Raw genomic sequence first — 18,096 nt, forward strand, 5'->3', positions numbered from 1 at the left:
TTTTTTCTTATTATCTGAGAGAAGTTAACTTAGTGGGGAATCTGGTGTTTTGTGGATATTAAGAAATACATTTCTTTTCAAGCCATCTCCTTTTGTTAATCTTGTATATTTAAATATAAGCACTTGGTACCATGGGCTAGTTTAATTTCTGTCAAAGCCCAGACTGCTTTCATTTGACTGTACACAGAACTGAAACCATACTTTATTTTAGTTTCCTGAAGACTAAGTCAACCAGACAAAAACCTTTAAAACAACATTAATTGACATGTAGATTTACAAGGAGGGAATAATCTGTTTCCTGGATTCAGATCTCACTGTCCTCTATTGCAGAAATGGCAAACAAACTCTTTTATAACCTTTAAACTCTTGATAACCAAAGTTATCTCCTAGTCAGCAAGTACCTGAGTCCAGTGTTACTGAACTACCCAGGAGTTTTGTCATTGACCTCTCTTGGAGATACAACTGCTTCTGTATCTCTTAATAGCAGCAACAGCCTAGTAGAAATGTTACTAAATGGATGATTTGTCTTCAGGGAACTGATTGTGCCCATGTGCATTTCATTTAACTGACTTGTAAAAATTTTAAATGAGTTTTCATTGAAATATATGTGATTCAGTAAAAATCTCTCTACCACCAAACACATACTACTATAAATGTTGCAGAAAACCATATTTTAACCTCTTGCATAAAGCTGTTAAACATCTTAAACTACTCAAAACCTAATATTTTTAAATAGATTTCCTTAATAACTGGATGATCAAACTATGTAGAACTTAACAGATAGTGTCTCATTTCATATATGAGAATTTTAAAAACTGAAATTCAGGACTTTCTCATTTATAATCTAAATCAAACATTTAAGACTGTAGTGAATTACCACATTATCTAATAAACCTGGAGGCACTTTTGTGAGCATCTACTGTTTCTCTCTAAAATGATGTTTAGTAGTCTCTGAAAAGGAAATTGTTCTACTTGTATGCAGTATATTTCTAAACATATATTAATATAAAAACTTCTAAAGCTCATTTTAATTTTCCCTTTGATATCATCCAAATAGTGCAGTGAGTGGCATGTGCATATGTAGTGCAAACTAGATTTGTAGCAATTAGACTGGTAGTGTTTTGCTGTGGTTTTTAATGCTTATCTCTGAAGCTCTACAATCCAGATGTCCCTTTTGTTTTGCTTTCAGGTACTATGAAGCATTTCCTCCTCTTTCTGAAAAGCCAGTTTGCCTGCAGGAAATTATGACTGTATGGAATAAATCCAAAGTATGCTCTTACTCTAGCTCCTCATCTTCATCCACTGTTCCACCAACTAGCACGGATACATCTTCTCCAAAGGACTGCAATAGTGAAAGTGAAGTAACTAAAGACAGAAGTAATAAAGTATCTGCCACTGTACAGGAAAGAACCCAGCAGAAGAAGAGTAAAAACGAGAAAGAAAACAAGTTTAGTAACAGCACCGTTGAAGAGAAGCCTGTTTTGTACAAAAAGCAAGTCCGACATAAGTCTGAAGGAAAGATGCGTCCCCGCTCCTGGTCATCAGGATCCAGTGAGGCTGGCTCAAGTTCTAGTGGTAATCAAGGTGAATACAAGGCATCAATGAAATGTATTAAAGTAAGACACAAAACAAGAGAGGTTCGGAGTAAAAAAGGGCGGAATGGGCAGAGCAGGCTGTCAATGAAATCTGGTGAAAAGGTTGATAGAAAAGTCCACAGCGGAAGCAGCAGCAGCAGCAGCAGCGGGTCCATCAAACAACTGTGCAAAAGAGGTAAAAGGCCATTAAAAGAAATTGGAAGAAAAGAAGCTGGCGGTAGTGATGGAAAAGATTTGTATTTAGACAGTAGAAATGAAAAGGAATATAAAGAAGAGCCCTTGTGGTATACTGAGCCGATTACGGAGTACTTTGTTCCTCTTAGCAGAAAAAGCAAGCTGGAGACTACGTACCGCAACAGAGAAGATATATGTGGAGTAACATCAGAGGCTGTAGAAGAGTTGTCTGAATCAGTGCATGGTCTTTGTATTAGCAACAATAATACTCATAAAACATACCTCGCAGCAGGTACTTTCATCGATGGTCACTTTGTAGAAATGCCTGCAGTTCTAAATGAGGATATTGACCTCGCTGGGACCTCAATATGTTCTCAACCAGAGGACGACAAATATTTAGATGATGTTCATCTGTCAGAACTAACGCACTTCTATGAAGTGGATATTGATCAATCCATGTTGGATCCTGGTGCCTCAGATACGATGCAAGGGGAGAGTCGGATTTTAAATATGATTCGACAGAAGAGTAAAGAAAAAACTGATTTTGAGGCAGAATGTTGCATAGTGTTAGATGGAATGGAGTTGCAAGGGGAAAGTGCAATATGGACTGATTCGACCAGCTCTGTTGGTGCTGAAGGGTGGTTCTTGCAAGATCTTAGTAATTTAGCTCAATTTTGGGAGTGCTGTTCATCTTCTAGTTCTGGTGATGCAGATGGGGAAAGTTTTGGAGGAGATTCTCCGATCAGATTCTCCCCCATCCTAGACAGCACAATGCTTAATTCACACATGCTTGCTGGCAATCAAGAGCTTTTTTCAGATATTAATGAAGGGTCTGGTATAAACTCTTGTTTTTCAGTGTTTGAAGTGCAATGCAGTAACTCAGTTTTACCATTTTCTTTTGAAACACTCAGCTTGGGAAATGAAAATGCAGATTCTAGTAGCACTGCTAATATTCTTGGGAAAACACAGTCTAGATTGCTAATATGGACCAAAAATAGTGCCTTTGATGAAAATGAACACTGTTCTAATCTTTCAACAAGAACCTGTAGTCCATGGTCACACTCGGAAGAAACACGTTCAGACAATGAGACTATAAATATTCCATATGAAGAATCCACGCAATTTAATGCAGAAGATATTAATTATGTAGTTCCTAGAGTGTCTTCGAATTATGTAGATGAAGAAATTCTAGATTTTCTGCCAGAAGAAACCTGCCAGCAACAAGCTAGAAGTTTAGGAGAAATGCCCACTTTGATTTTCAAAAAGAAATCTAAGCTAGAATCTGTCTGTGGTATTCAGCTAGAACAAAAAGCAGAAAGTAAAGACTATGAAACTACACAAGGGTGTAGGGAAAGCAGTCCACATGGAGATGGCTATAGCTCAGGGGTTATTAAAGATATTTGGACAAATATGACAGACAGAAATTCTGCAGCGATGGTAGAAATAGAAGGAATAGAAGATGAATTGTTTTCAACTGATGTAAATAACTATTGCTGCTGTTTGGATACAGAAGCAAAAGTTGAAACCCTCCAGGAACCCAATAAAGCAGTGCAAAGATCAGAGTATCACCTTTGGGAAGGTCAAAAGGAGAATGTAGAGAAGAGAGCCTTTGTCTCAAATGATTTATCAAAAGTAGATGGTGGTGACTATACCACACCATCAAAACCCTGGGATGTTAACCAGGATAAAGAAAACTCATTTATACTTGGTGGTGTGTATGGGGAGCTCAAAACATTTAACAGTGATGGAGAATGGGCAGTGGTGCCACCTGGTCACTCAAAGGGGAGCTTACTGCAATGTGCAGCTTCCGATGTGGTGACAATAGCTGGTACAGATGTTTTTATGACTCCAGGTAATAGCTTTGCCCCTGGCCACAGGCAGTTATGGAGGCCGTTCGTATCATTTGAACAGAACGAGCAGTCCAAGAGTGGAGATAACGGAATAAATAAGGGTTTTTCTTTTATCTTCCATGAAGACTTACTGGGAGCTTGTGGTAACTTTCAAGTCGAAGAACCAGGGCTTGAATACTCATTCTCTTCCTTTGACCTGAACAATCCATTTTCACAAGTTCTTCATGTAGAATGTTCGTTTGAGCCAGAAGGAATTGCGTCTTTCAGCCCTAGTTTTAAACCTAAGTCTATTCTGTGCTCTGATTCAGACAGTGAGGTTCTACACCCCAGGATATGCGGTGTTGATCGAACGCAGTACAGGGCTATACGGATTTCTCCGAGGACTCACTTTCGCCCAATTTCTGCATCTGAACTTTCTCCAGGTGGTGGAAGCGAGTCAGAATTTGAGTCAGAAAAAGATGAGGGAGGTATTGCTGTTCCTCCCCAGGTAGATGTATTTGAGGATCCACAAGCAGATCTCAAACCTCTGGAAGAAGATGCAGAAAAAGAAGGGCATTATTACGGAAAATCAGAGCTTGAATCTGGAAAATTCCTTCCCAGATTAAAAAAGTCTGGAATGGAGAAGAGTGCACAGACATCATTGGATTCCCAAGAAGAGTCGGCCGGGATGTTGCCAGTAGGAAACCAAGATCCCTGTTTAGAATGCAGTATGAAAGAATCTCTAGAAGGGAGAGTGGTGGAGAGCTCTAAAGTAAACTGCAGAATAGTGGAGCCACGTGAGGAGACTGGCAGGTTTTGCAGTTGTAAAGCAGGGGGTCATTTCCCCACGTACGAGGATAATCCTGTTTCTTCAGGAGAGCATGAAGAGGTATGTGGATATATAAAATTACAGAATTTGCAGCTGGCAGCTGATAACCAGCAGTTTGTCATGTGACAGTTCAGTTTAAATGTTTGTGATTGTATAGATCTCTAGAAAATACAGTTTTGTAGAGAAACTGGAGGTTCCATCTGAACATAAGAATAAACTCGCTTATTGTAAGGGTGACCGAGTGCTGGCACTGGTTGCCCAGGAAGGCTGTAGAGTCTCCATCCTTGGAGATTTCAAAAGACATCTGGACAAAGTCCTGGGCAGCCTGCTCTACTGGGCCCAGCTTGAGCAGGGGGAGTTGGATGTGATAACCTCCAGAGTTCTTTTTGAACCTCAGTCGTTCTGTGATTCTGTGAAAAATTAGCCATCTTCAGGTATTTTGGTGTCATCTTGCATACCTTTAGAAATATATGCATGTGTACACTCATGTGACTTTAAAAATCTGTTTACCTTAGGTTTTTAGGTTATCTGATTTACATATAAAGTGTTAAAATGTGCATAAATTTTGAGTAATGAAATATTGCAGATTTTGATTCAAACATATTTTAAAATTCTGAAGAAAAAGATCTGAAGTCAGTCTTTTCAATATAGTTTCTTCCAAGTAGAAATATTTGGAGTAGAACTTCTGGATGTAAACTTCAGCAAAGAAAGACTTGTAAAAAGGCTTAATTGTCTGGAAATGAAAGCATCCTCTTGTCAGCATATAGCCAAAAATAAAGAAAACGTGGATGCAAAATATCCAGCACTACCACAGTACCTTAAGAAAGCCTCAGCATAACTGAGTTAAGCTCAGAGGTTTCTTTCTGGTAATTGTAGGCATTAATCAAGATAAAAAATCCTTTCTAGCCAAAAATACTGAGTTTTCCTTGCTGTGAGCTCCCTCTGTTCTTGAGTAGAAACATTTAACTATCAAAATAAATTTGAGGTGTGGCCAGCCCAGAGATATTGTCTGGATAGTTATAAGTTACATCTTACATTTTCTTTTCCTTACATTGTACATTTTCTTTTCCTCTTCAGCCTCCTCTTGCACATACTCAGCAGTTGTAGTATTTACATTTGGAGGAAGTTTTTCCATTTTCAGCTGAATAGTTGCACCCAGCTTGTGTTGTGCAATTGCATATTTCTCAACTATAAGTTTGAAACACTAACTCATACATAGGCAAGCTAACCTTTCTCTTGCTAAAACTAAAGCTCACCTTTTTGTTTAACAAAATCAGACTTTCTTGTTTTCCTTCTTCCTTATTTGTTTCTTCTCTCATCCTCCTTTAAATTAATTGCTTCTTTTCCCAGCATCAGTAAGTTGATATCTGTTGCTTGCACAAGAGAATCAAGTTTGTGACTTTTCCAGACTCTTTCTAGACATCTTGGTTCCTGCAGCTCTGTTAAGTTAACAGAGAAGAAGCGGCTTCAAAAATCTTTACTGGAGTCTGGGAAGTTTGTGTTTGTGCCAGGCCTTGCAGAAAGAGTCATCAAAGAACTTAATGAACTTAGACTCTAAGTCAGAACAGATTCTGGAATTTTACCAGGAGTAAGTGAAATCTAACTTCATCATGCAGTAGGGCATAATGAATGAACAAGTGATTTTTCAGTTATTTGTGACAGCAAGAGCCTGAAGTTCCTTCCAGCCCTTCTCAGATCTTCTTTCTGGATGTCTAGTGCTCTGTGAGGTTGCTTATTCTCATCTTCACTTCAACCACTTATCCATTCAAGAAACTAGTAAGTGGCTGGTATATACAGTGGTATCATAGTTTATGGTAGCTCTGAGGCTTGTAAGAGGTCTTTTGGTAGTGAACAGTGCTCAGAAAGCCCTGGTATTTCATTTTATTTAAATTCCTAAGTGCAAGAGGAAAACTTAGTGCTTCCCTTGCTCAGGTCACATGATTTTGTAGGCATTTTCATAGCTTCAAAGTGATAAACCACTGAGAAGTACCAAGGGCCAGCAGCCCTCTCAGCAGTCTAGACTTCAGTTTGGTTTGCAATTAAGCTCTTCCTAAGGGCTTGGGGAGCTTGATTTCCCCCTAAGCTCAGACAGCCTGGGTTAACTTGTCTCCCTCTATCTACCATGTCTCAAGAAGGTATGTGCACACTCCAGGCTTTTCTAAGCACCAGTAGTTGGAGTCTGAAGGTAATTGGATTTTGGGTTCAAGAGCATTTATTTAAATTTCTTATTGTGCTTCAATGTCTGTAAAAGATGTGTGTGAACTTTTTTCTTTTTAAGAGTGATGTTATTTATTTTCATGAACATTAAGCAAAATCAATATAAAATATCTAGAATTAGAACAGTCTAGGAGAAACTTTTTTCATGGCTACCCTACACATACATGCATGGGGGAAAAGCAGGCACTGTGGTCTGGACTTATTAGTATAGATTAATATTTGTAAATATTTTTTTAAATGAAACTTCCTGTGTTTCTATGCTTGACTTTGGACAGAAATTAAAGTAATTGTTTAATTCAGTCATCTAATGTAAAGTTTGAGTTAGGTTCTGAGGTACTTCCAGTATTTTTGCATAAATAGTGGATGTGAAAATACTAATATAAACCACAGTGTCATAACACATTCTGTTTTGCATCACTTAAACTTGAGTTATATATGTGCTGTGGAAACACACATCTCTGAATACCTCCTATTTATGAGCAAGATTGTAGGAGAATCTGGTTCAGTTTCCTCCCTCTTACCTTCTATATTACAGCACTTGTTTTAGAATTACAGTGTGTTTTGCAGCAGGAATTTTGCAAATAGCTCCTGCAGAATTTTTTCAACCATGAATGATATTTATATATCTAGCCATAAGATTAAAAACAACCCCTAAAATTAAACCAACAACAAAATGAAACCAACAAAACAATTTTTTTAAAAGTCCAAACCAAATAAGCTCGACAAAAAAAACACTGGCACATGCCACCCACACAACTACATAAAACTCCCCAAACACAGCTCCCTTGCCCCCCCCAAAGTACAGTCCTTTTTCTTTTGAGTAAATGTTCCTACTGTTTAGCTGTGGAGTCATGGGTAAGTACACAATCTGGACCAGTTAATGGCCTGTGAATACACCAATGCTAATTTTCTATGGGCTCCAATCCAGCAGGTGTGCTCAAAGAATGCTCATACTGTTGGGTCCTTGAGATAAATAAAAGGACCTGTGGAGTTTTAAGGTCTGAACATGCCTGAGACACTGGTTTTGGGGATGAGGAAATTTTACTGACAAAAACTGTGTTTGTGTATCTCAGAACTGAATTGGCTTTGAGATTTGGTGAGGTTCTGTGCTGGAGTAGAGTAATGCAGTAGAAGTGCATAACCCCTTTAGAAAGGGCTGTCAAGAGAGGAAGGGAAGAGGGGTGCTTTAAAAACCTTGGTTCTGAGGTCAGCAGGGTAGAAGGTAAGCTGTCATAAATCCAGGTAGTGGTAAGAGGGAGACAAAATTTGGAGGTGCCTACTGTGTGCCTTAAAATCAGGGAAGTCAAGTGGAAAAAGAGCATGCAAAGCAAAGGACTGACTGTAAATAGTGAGTAATTTGGTGGCTACCTAAGATAGGACTGGGCCAGATAGTCCTTGGTAAGTACTGATCATGTCAGCTGATGAAAACATCTACAAAGACTCTTAAGCTCTAACCTTCTAATTATGAGAACATTATTTTGCAAAGATATTGAAGGGCTTGTATGAAAGGACTTAAAAAAGATAGAGTTCGCAATAACAGTTTAAAAATCATGAGGGAAAAACCCCAAGGTTTAAACAAAGCAAATAAAAAAGATTTGGTACACCTGAAAGTTCTAGAAGTAAATCAGAAACAGAAAGATGACAGAAAGATATTTGATAAACAGAACTAACAAGCTTAGACAGCTATGAAAATGTAATATCCAAAGTATTGATTAGTGCATCTATTGTCATTGTTAATGAAAATACAGATGTTACACTGTTTCAGTTAGTCACAGCAGTATTAACCTGAATATCATGAAGAGCAGCAACTAATTTGAGAAAAGCCTACTAGAATACTTGTTGGAGAACACATGGAAGATAGAAAATATATTAAAAGCAAATCTTGTTTTTAAAGAGGAAAATGGAACTCAGGGAAAATGGAACCAGTGACCCTCTTAAATTGCCTAAATTGTACTTTAAACCGTAAATGGCCCAAATTTGTGAGTAACAGGAAATTTCCAAGTATTAGTTTAAGAGAAAGATTGCACTATCAAAATAATAGTCAGTGGCTTATTAGAGGACAACAGAGATGATTCTTTTTTCTAGTGTGTGGCATGTTTATGGAAATCCCTGATAATAACAAACTGGGAAGGTTTGCAGTTATACTGGAAGACAGGATTAGAATCAAAATGTTTTAAAATCTGAACAGCATCTGAAACATAAAATGCAATCCTGCAGGGACAGCTAAAATTTCTACAGAAAATAATAACTCTCTTTACAAACACTGTGGGAGGAGTGATAGGTGAGAAAATGATGTGAAACAGAGAAGCATTTTCAAATACATCATGGTTGAGTGTAGATCAAGAATGATATATTGCAAAAGACAGCAACATGGAGATCCATGAACAGGAATACCCTTCGTAAGAGCAGAGTTGCTCTGCTGGAGTACTGGGCTCCTTGTATCAGGAAGGATGTCTTGAGGAGAAAACACAAAGGTCACTACTTAGGAAAACAAAGTGAAGGAACCTGGGAGTGTTTTTTCCCAAATAAGGGAGACTCTGAGCAGAGGCAGCAGTTTTGCAGAAGCCATGTTCATAGTTAGAGGAGATAAAGGAAAAGCTGTGTTCTCTGTAGGCTCTGGTAAACACAAAGGAACTGGATGTGATGACCTTAAATCACACTAAGGGAAATTGAAGAATAATAATTAAAACCAGACAAGGGGCATACTATAAGGCTCAATTATTTTTTAGGGAAGCAGTGGAAACTCTGCCTTGATGAGACTGAACGTAGGAATAGTGCATTGTAGTTGATTCCAGCTTTGTGCCAGAGTAGAGGCTAGATTATCTCATGGAGTCCTTTCCACATATATTTTCAGTAAAATTCAACAATGAGGTTACTGCCAAATAGGTTTTAAGAATATAAAGTCTAGACTCAGCTCCCTTTGTTAATTTGTGACTGGCGTCTTGAGCCAAGTGTGTCTTCACTGAGTGGCTGAAGTAAAATTAGGGCCTGATCTTTTGGAATGGGAGTCAGTGGGTTCATTGCTGCTTTGGCTTCTGAATTATTCATGTGTTGTATTCTTCCTGATAGTAAGGGCTTGCAGAACAGGTTCAAAGAAATATTTGCTTACAGATTAATACATTTTTTTTTCTGTCAGTTGTAACCCTTCTGATAATATTCATTCAGACCATACTGAGGCTTTAGTGCTTATTCTGTTCACATCCTTCAAGCCTCTTGTTGCCCTTGTCAGCCATGATCCTTGTCAGCAAGCGTTCTGAAGCAGTACAGCTAGTCAGTGATGGTGTTTCCAAATTAGTATCTAATAGTCTGGGAGAAGCCTCAGTTGCCCTATGCTTAGCTTTAAAACCAGAAAGGAAACCCATCAGTCTTCTCTCCAACTTGCAGCAAAATTGGGAGTGAAACAGCATTGTAGCTGGTTTTGCCTTGCCGTCTATGAGTTTAACTTAAGAATAAAGTAAAATAAATATGAATACTTTCAGAGAGAAGAGACTTCCAGTCACAATATTTAATATCAGAACCATTCTAAATAATAGCTATTTAGATGGTTAGTTGGAAAACTTAATAAAACTTTTCATAAAACACTGGAAGTGTATAGGAGAATGTGTGAGATAGGAGGAGAAGGAGATCTAAATTGAAAATCCTGTTTTAAAAGAAAAAGATTGCCAACAAAGGAAGGTAGAATCATGGTGCTATTCGGGAGCTGATATTTCCTGATTGGGAGTGTCTCTTTAATTCACAAAAAAATTTACAATGTGAGACTGCATTTCTAGGAAACACTTAAGCAATGGTAGGAAAAAAACCTTTTCTTCTGCAAATGTATAAAATGGACATTAAAAGTGTCCTCTATCCCCTCCCAAACAAAAATTCAGCAATGAGCTGGGAGCTGTCAGTGCCCTGCTCTGGCTCTGCAGGTGTCAGGGCTGTGATGGAAGCACAGGGGGCTGAGGCAGCCGGCGCTGGTTTGGTCACGGAGCCATCCCAGAGCAGGCGCTGAGCTCTGCTGGGGCCTCAGCCCGGGGAGCAAAGCTGCTGCAGCTTCTTGTGCCCTGCCACACTCACCTGCTGGGGTTCATCCAGCTTCCCTGTGTGCAGGTGTGACAGCAGCAGGGGAGAGACTGTGAAGTTAATAACACATTGTGCCTGTGGAGTTTAGATGCCTCTATCTATAATCAGCACAGAGTGAGGCTTCCATGGTTGAATGTATTTGTACATGCACATGTTTCTTACTGTGTCCTGCTTATACTCTTGAGCTGCTTTTTTTTTTCTTTTTTTTTTTTTTTTAACCCACCAACTGATGGTTTAAGTTCCTGGGAGAACTCCCTTTTCTGGAATTAGGGGTTTGAATTTTCGGAGGGTGGTTCCAAAAAGACTGTTCCTGGGTCTTATGACAGGAAACCAGCATGGATAAGTTGAAACAAGTTGAATCTAGGACATGTTTCTAAATCCAGTGCTCTTGAGTCACTCCTTTGGTTCGAGAGGGGCTTCTCTTTAAGTTCTATGGGTGTGTAGTTCTACAGCGTAAGGAGGAACAAAAGGATGCTTATTAATCTTCCATGTTTAAACATTCTCAAGTTTACTGAGGAGAAGGCTGGCTAGAAAGTCAGTGTTGAAGCTCATTTGTTAATGTTTGTTGTCGACAGTTGCACTGTTGTTTGTTTTTTGAATCATTCCAATATCTATAGAGGATGTTACAAGGTGGCATAATCTTTTGAAAGCTAATGGGGTTACCTGAGGTGCAGCAGTGAAACTGGGGACATGTGTTGTGATAAGCCCTTGCTATTTTAGCCATGTCCATCAATGTCATAAGGAAAGGCCTCTGGTAAAATTAAACTAGCATTAATGTATGGGGAGAGGGAGAGAATTTTGGTAGTCTTAGTGAATGGATTACTTCTATCATAAAGACAAATCATTGATCATCCTCATAACCTCTTTTTCCTTATGTTGACACAAAATTCACTAATTTTGTGTTTTTCCATTGAGTAATGGTACTGCCAATTCATCCTCCCAAACTTTAAACATGACATTCTGCCACTTTTTGTTCCCTGTCTTCTCTGTTTTGTTTTACACTGAGCTGTTTGTCATGTTGGCTAACATTTCACTGTACTTCCATCTCTTGGGTAGCTCTCTCTAGATGATAAAGTGTAGGACTGGAATTAAAATAATTTTTTCTGGATTTGTATAAGTCTCTATGGGCAAAGTCTGAGCCCCAGCATGGAGTTCATATTGGCTGTAAGAGTTCAGAGAATGGATGTTCCACTGTAGTTTGACAGTCATTTCCCATTCATGTTACAAATTGAGCAGTGTAGACTGTAAGACTTAGCAAAATTCAGTGTAATACCAGAATTTCCTCCTCTACATGTAAGTATGTTATTTATGGCAAAATGAAGTGTGATTATTGTCTAAACACTTTCCTATATTGAATACTAATCTGCAGAGAATGAGTGGCAGCCAGGAAAAGCAATGCTGGTGGGAAAAGGCGCTCTATTCTCCCCTTTTTCCTGCATCACAGTGTGAAGGTAAGCACCTCTGCCTGTTAGAACTAACTTGCTGTTGCACCCATGTTAGAGTGAAATGCTCCTTGTTATCGATTAGAATTGCTGCAGATGAATTGGATTTAATGTCTGTATTTTAAAAACCCACACCAGTAAGCTTCCACAAAAAAATCTCCAATCTGAGAGAGAACTGGGATGCTTCAGTTGCACTTGTAGTAGGTCTCTAGCATGATTCTAAATTGGTTTTAAAAGAAAGTGGTTTTAAAATCATCTTAACACTTACCCATATTTACTTAATTCCAAAGCCTGCAATTAAATAAACAGGAAATCTCTGATTATGAAAACATTTTATTACATTTTTTAATGCTTCATCCTGAAAAATACTTACTAGGTAGGTAAGTCTATAAGAATGTGAAAACATGATAATTACCTTTTATGGGTGTGCTTAAATAATATGCCAGTTATTCAGTGAATGTGTGGAATCTCTCTGAGGCTGGGAAGGAGAGGATTTGCCACTTGCCCACTCCTTTCACACTGACAGTCTGGGAATTTTTCTGTCCTGCACGGAGAGCAAGTCCAGTCTTAGTAGGCAGGCTGCTCGTGACCAGAAGCAGGTGTGCTTCCAGCACTCCCAGGAATCTGTGCCATCTGACAACTGACTCAAGCTCAGATTTTCAGTGGACCAGCAAGAATCCAGGCAGCTTTTTTTTGCCCGCATACCAATTCACCTTCTCTGTCTAGAAGGCAGGAAGCTGAACAAGACCATTCTGTATCTTGAATTGACAGGATCTCTGGTGCTTTCTGTTGGTACAGGCTCAGGGTGAAAAAGTCTTGATTTGAGACCTGGTTCATTAATAATCTGAAAGTAGATTAGCCAGTTACTATTTTTGAAGCACACCTTTAAGTGCAACCAACTAAGCTGTGTTCTTGGTTCCAGAACAGCCTTACTTTGGTGTTTAGGACAGTTTAGGTGGCTTCCAAGAACATCTTAACTTTAACTTCACTCCCAGCTATAGAACTGTGCCCAGTGCAGGAGCAGATGGGCGCTCAGAGCCTGCCACGTTGGCAAAAGCCATCAGTCTTCCCAAAGCGGGGATTTGGGTTCCCTGCAAAGCCGTGCCCGGGGGGCGGGGCCGTGCCTGGGGGCGGGGCCGTGCCCGGGGGGCGGGGCCGTGTCCGGTGCTGCCCCCTGGCGGCCGCGCTGCAGAGCCGGGGACAGCACGGTGTCTGTCTGTCAGGGACAGCACGGTGTCTGTCAGGGACAGCACGGTGTCTGTCAGGGACAGCAGAGCCAGGTTTGCTCTGTGCCACTCAGTTTTTAAACTAGACCGGGACTTGATCCTCACAGCTGACGTTACTCTGCCGCAGACCTTTTTTCTGTACCCGGTTTTTAGTATGGGTACTTTTTATATGTGGGTGTTGATGCATGTGATCCATATGTATCTATCTACATGATAGATGATGATATTATATATAAAGGTTTACTCTGGTAAGTAGAAATCATAGCCATTCACATCAGCTGGGGTTCTTGAGTTTCAGTGAGGAGCAGGCTACTATTTCAGTCTATATTGTATGGGTATAGAAATAGGGGTGATGTGGAACAGAATGCAAGATCAGAATTGAAAAATGTACTGAACCATTTATCATAAAGAAAGTAATTCTTGTTCTTTGGTATTTTAGGTGTTTTCATTAACTAAGTAGCTTCTTCTTTTACTATTAGTTATCCAGGTAGGATTTGATGAAGCTTCTGTGAGGTATTAAGGTGATTTCTTTATGGGTGTCAGACCACAAAAACCCCCACAAGCACAGAGTTTATATGGCATAGAGTGTGAATTCCAATAATACGTCTCTGGATGCTTTAATTTATGGTAAATGTAAATAACAGTGTTCCTCAATTCTGTTTTTTCTTCCTTTGCATCTGAAACACCCCCACAAAAACAATATAAGAGTGCTATACAAATGCCAAGGGAGAGAATGGTGTAGGAGAACTTGCAGATGTAAAGGAAGTATCCAATGATGATGAACATCTTTTAGATTTTAATATGGTAAGTTTGTCAATGGTTTTGGGGAGGAAGTTTTTTTCTTATTTTATAAGGGTGGGCTGCTACATCTTTCCTTTCATCACAGTTCTCAGTCTACCCTCAAATGAAATTCCTGCAAAAACCTTCAAAAGCTTCTCTTCTCTTACTTTGTTTTTTAACCTCCTCTGCATCTTGAGCATCCTTCTAAAAGTTCCTCAGGGTGTTGTACTTTGGGGAGTACAACCCTTTGTACAGACAGCTGTACTGCTAGTAGATAAGCAAAGCCAGTTTCCTTTGGGAATGCTTGCCATTTGCTTGTCATGAGTGTTAAACTGAGTCTTCTTTTCCTTCAACTTCTAATTTCAGTAAGTGTAGAGTGAGCTGAAGTGCACTATAAGGGCAGAAAGGACCAGCAAATAAAGGCATAGAGATAATATGTACTGAATGCTGTCCTCATTACAAGCAAAAAACCCCTGTTTTTTGTTTCTCTAGGGAAAAAATTCACGTGCACGTGTATTTACTGATATACCTTTAAATTTCAGAGTGATGATAGTGCATAGTTTAACATTGTGACATGCTTGCTATGGCTTTACTCATTCAGATGAAAATATATTTAAAATACATTTGCTTGAAGCTTAGTCAGATCAGTGCTGTGTTTTCTTACTATTTAACGCTTACTATCAAGTTTTGGAGATAACTTTTACAGTAATGTTTCTAACATGAACTGTGATAAAGATACATCCTGAGTTCACTTTTGGTTCTCTTGCTGTTTTGTGCAAATCTTAAAATTAAGGAATAGGAGAAAATAATAAAAGCACCACCTTTTCCCCCTGCTATTCTGCAGTCCTTTCTACATAGTGGACTAAGTCAGGAAAGAGGAGGACTTGCCCTGTAATCATGGCATCTCTCTTGGACAACTACAAAACCAAATAACCTCCCAGCCCAGAGAAAAGCAAGCATGTTCTTTATTGTTCCCCATCAACACTGTCAGTTTAAATCCTTAGGTGTCTTCTGTTTATGAAGCAAGATGTGCAGATGATATAAATGCTGAGGCAAAACCAAATGGCTTCAGGAAGAAGATCTACTCCAGTGATAGCTCCAGCTCTGAAGACACAGCTTCAGAAGGTGGAAGCGAATGGGCTGATCCATGTGAGGAGGAGCTTTTTTCTCGAACTCAACTGTAAAAACTGCAGAGTAGAGCAGATGATTGAAAAGTAACATGAGATGGAAAACTATCTTTCTTGAGGGTCTGTAGCTCTAAAACAACAACTTGAGTTTCCTCTTCAGTTAATGGATTCAGATGTGTATTTATCTTTCTCTTCTTGCTTATTTTATAGATGAGGACACAGCTGTCCTGTTGAAGATTTTTTTTCCCAAAAAATACTGTTAAATTCTTGGCTATTTGAACTAGACTAGATTGTGTTGTCAAATCAAGAATGGATGTGCATGTGCTTGTCTTAGTAGTACCACTGCTTTTTTGCATCTTAATTGCAGTTATTTTCTTTCGTAACTGTAGCCCTACCACGATTACGATCTTCTTAGCATCGCAGTGTCTACAACTACTTCTGCTATTCAGAGACTTCAGCTTTCTGCACATTAGGCTTTGTTCTTTAAGAACTGGGAGATAAATACTTAACACTGTAATCTATCAGTGCCTTTCTGAATGCAGGAGAAAAGCATGAATGACTTGTCCAGTCTTCATTCAGTAAATCTCATAACTTTGAAGTAGGAACAACAGGGTTGTGCTTTAGAGACTTACAGAAACTGTGTTTTCTATCCTATGATTCCCCCTCCCACAAACCAACACTGAGGATACCATGGTTTGTATTTTTGCTAACTGGAGAAGCCAAGGATTTTTTGTAGGTATGGAGGCAATGTGGGTGTTTTTTTCCTTTTTTTCTTTTTTTTTTTTTGTCCTTTTTAGCAATTTGCCAATGTGGGGCAGAAGTTCAAAAAGTAACACCAAAAATAATAAACCACTGGGGTGATGTGTGGATTGTTGTGAATTTTGTTAATGAGTAATGAGAATGTTGTCTTGTTGCAGATGAAGGCATTCATGTAACCTGCAAAAGCATCCTGTAACTGAACTTGAGCCTGAATGACTGAAACTCTCTAAAATGCTCAGTGTTCAATGTTTTAAATGCAAAGGGTCAGTGCTTCACTTGAAAGAAATCCTGTGGCTGCTGCAGTTAGCTGCTGTTGTGGCTGTAATTTAGTAAATCTCGTAGTTCATTTTGTGTTTCTGAGAGAATGTGTGGGGCAAGTTATGTGTGTGGTGGGTGGGGGTAGGGAAGGTGATGAATTACAACATACATGTGTGATTGCAGTAGTGATTGTTGCTTTATGTGACTTGCTTTTCAATTTTTTTTTGTTAATTTAGAAAGTCAATACATTGTCAAGTTGCATCTGTACAAGACTATCAACTCCTTCTGATTTTAACACATTATACAAAATGTATAAGCCAGGAGGAGCAATATTTGCAAAACTAAACACTCTGAGTTTTTAACAACTCCTAGTTTAAAAAAATGAGAACAACTAACTAGTCTACACGATCGCAGCATGTCTATAACACCAGGAAGTGCAGAAAGTCCAATACTGACTTGAAAAGCTTCACCATTATTTTTGACAGGCAATAAATCTCACAAGAAACATAGCTGTTTGAAATGTGAGCTGAACTGCCTTTGAAATATGTTCTGCGCTAGAAATGCTTTCTGAGTAACTGGGTTTTGTTGCCTTTATTCAGTTGACAGTGTAAGAATTTAAATACATGGTTGGGAAACCATGCCAGTCTTCGTGCAACACTTTTGGTGAGATCCTTACTAAAACTGGCTTGGTTGCCCTTATCCAAGGACTTTCTTTTGGTCCTCCTCTTAGACTATGTTTTAGGGTTTGTATTCATACAGCAAATCTTTTGACACTTTACAGTTTCTTTTCTTAATTTATTTGCAGACTTTGAATAGATTTTATATATTTTACTTTCTTCTGGAGCTTCCTTGAGAGGTTGTTTAGCACCTGCACTGAAACTAGTTAACTGTAACATGAAAGGAAAAAAGAACTTTACACACAAATTCTTCAAATCACTACAGTGAAGAATGGAATAGAATTCATTTGAGAACAGGAAGTGACCAAGTGGACATATTTCAAACACAAACTTCAGCTCAGTTAATTCTGGCTAGAGCTTCTTCATTGGTAAGAAAGGGCTCAAAAGTAACAAAGGTGTTGCTCATAGTTACACTGTGGCATGTAATGATTCCAGCACCTTTGGGGAAAATAAAATCCTATATTGAGCTTGGGCAATAACAAATTGTCTTTACTCGTTTTCATAGTTTAATGGCTAAAGCTCTAAGGCTTTCAGTGAGAGTTGAAGTGTGGTTTTTAGTTTTCTATATGGATAGAAACACACCAACAACAATAACAACAAGAGCATTAAAGGTTGGCATACGCTGAACCGCACTGTGGGATGAAGCGCATTGCATATCCATAGCATTGAAGTATCAGTTTTCCATTCCTGGGCTGAAATTTGTTTCTACTTTTTGCTTCAAGTGGTTGTATTGTTCTGATTTCACGTACACCAGAGTAACTGATTTTGTTTTCTTGTGGAGTTACTTAACACCAAATAAAAATATAAAAGGACAATTGGATGGTGTGTGTGTGTCTTCATTTTCTTCGGCTAATGTGTATGATACAGATACAACATGCAGTTAAGCATTAAATCTTCTGGAGAAATGGCATGACATACCTAATTAGGGAGTCCTTTTCATTGCTGTAATTTTTACAACTATTTTTCGGATGTAGGAAAATTAAATACATTGCATAGGTACTTTAAAAAAAAAAGAAGACAAAATTAGTTTTGTCCACATTTTATTTCTGTAGAAATTAATTTATAATGACAAAGTCATGTTTAGAAAACACGAGACCTTTTAAAAAATAAACCCAAGC

At 38.7% G+C, this 18,096-nt stretch overlaps 1 protein-coding gene across 13 annotated transcripts in view; it reads left to right on the forward strand.

The window, feature by feature from the left end:
- Nucleotides 1-17,793, forward strand: part of KIAA0232 (KIAA0232 ortholog) — a 65,299-nt gene extending 47,506 nt beyond the window's left edge. For 8 of the 13 annotated variants that reach the window (XM_039728878.1, XM_039728872.1, XM_039728879.1 and 5 more), the window contains 5 exons: nt 1,190-4,487; nt 12,079-12,160; nt 14,084-14,181; nt 15,162-15,306; nt 16,202-17,793. In XM_039728878.1, the coding sequence (XP_039584812.1) occupies nt 1,190-4,487; nt 12,079-12,160; nt 14,084-14,181; nt 15,162-15,306; nt 16,202-16,239 (3,661 nt within the window). In that variant the 3' untranslated portion in view covers nt 16,240-17,793. Of the gene's footprint in view, nt 1-1,189; nt 4,488-12,078; nt 12,161-14,083; nt 14,182-15,161 lie in introns of all 13 variants that reach the window. The other 5 variants (XM_039728886.1, XM_039728875.1, XM_039728876.1 and 2 more) reach the window with 5 other exon arrangements.
- Nucleotides 17,794-18,096: the final 303 nt, after the last annotated feature.

Source organism: Passer montanus, unplaced genomic scaffold, assembly GCF_014805655.1.
Source record: "Passer montanus isolate IOZ18808 unplaced genomic scaffold, ASM1480565v1 scaffold67, whole genome shotgun sequence".
NCBI classification, from domain to species: Eukaryota; Metazoa; Chordata; class Aves; order Passeriformes; family Passeridae; genus Passer; species Passer montanus.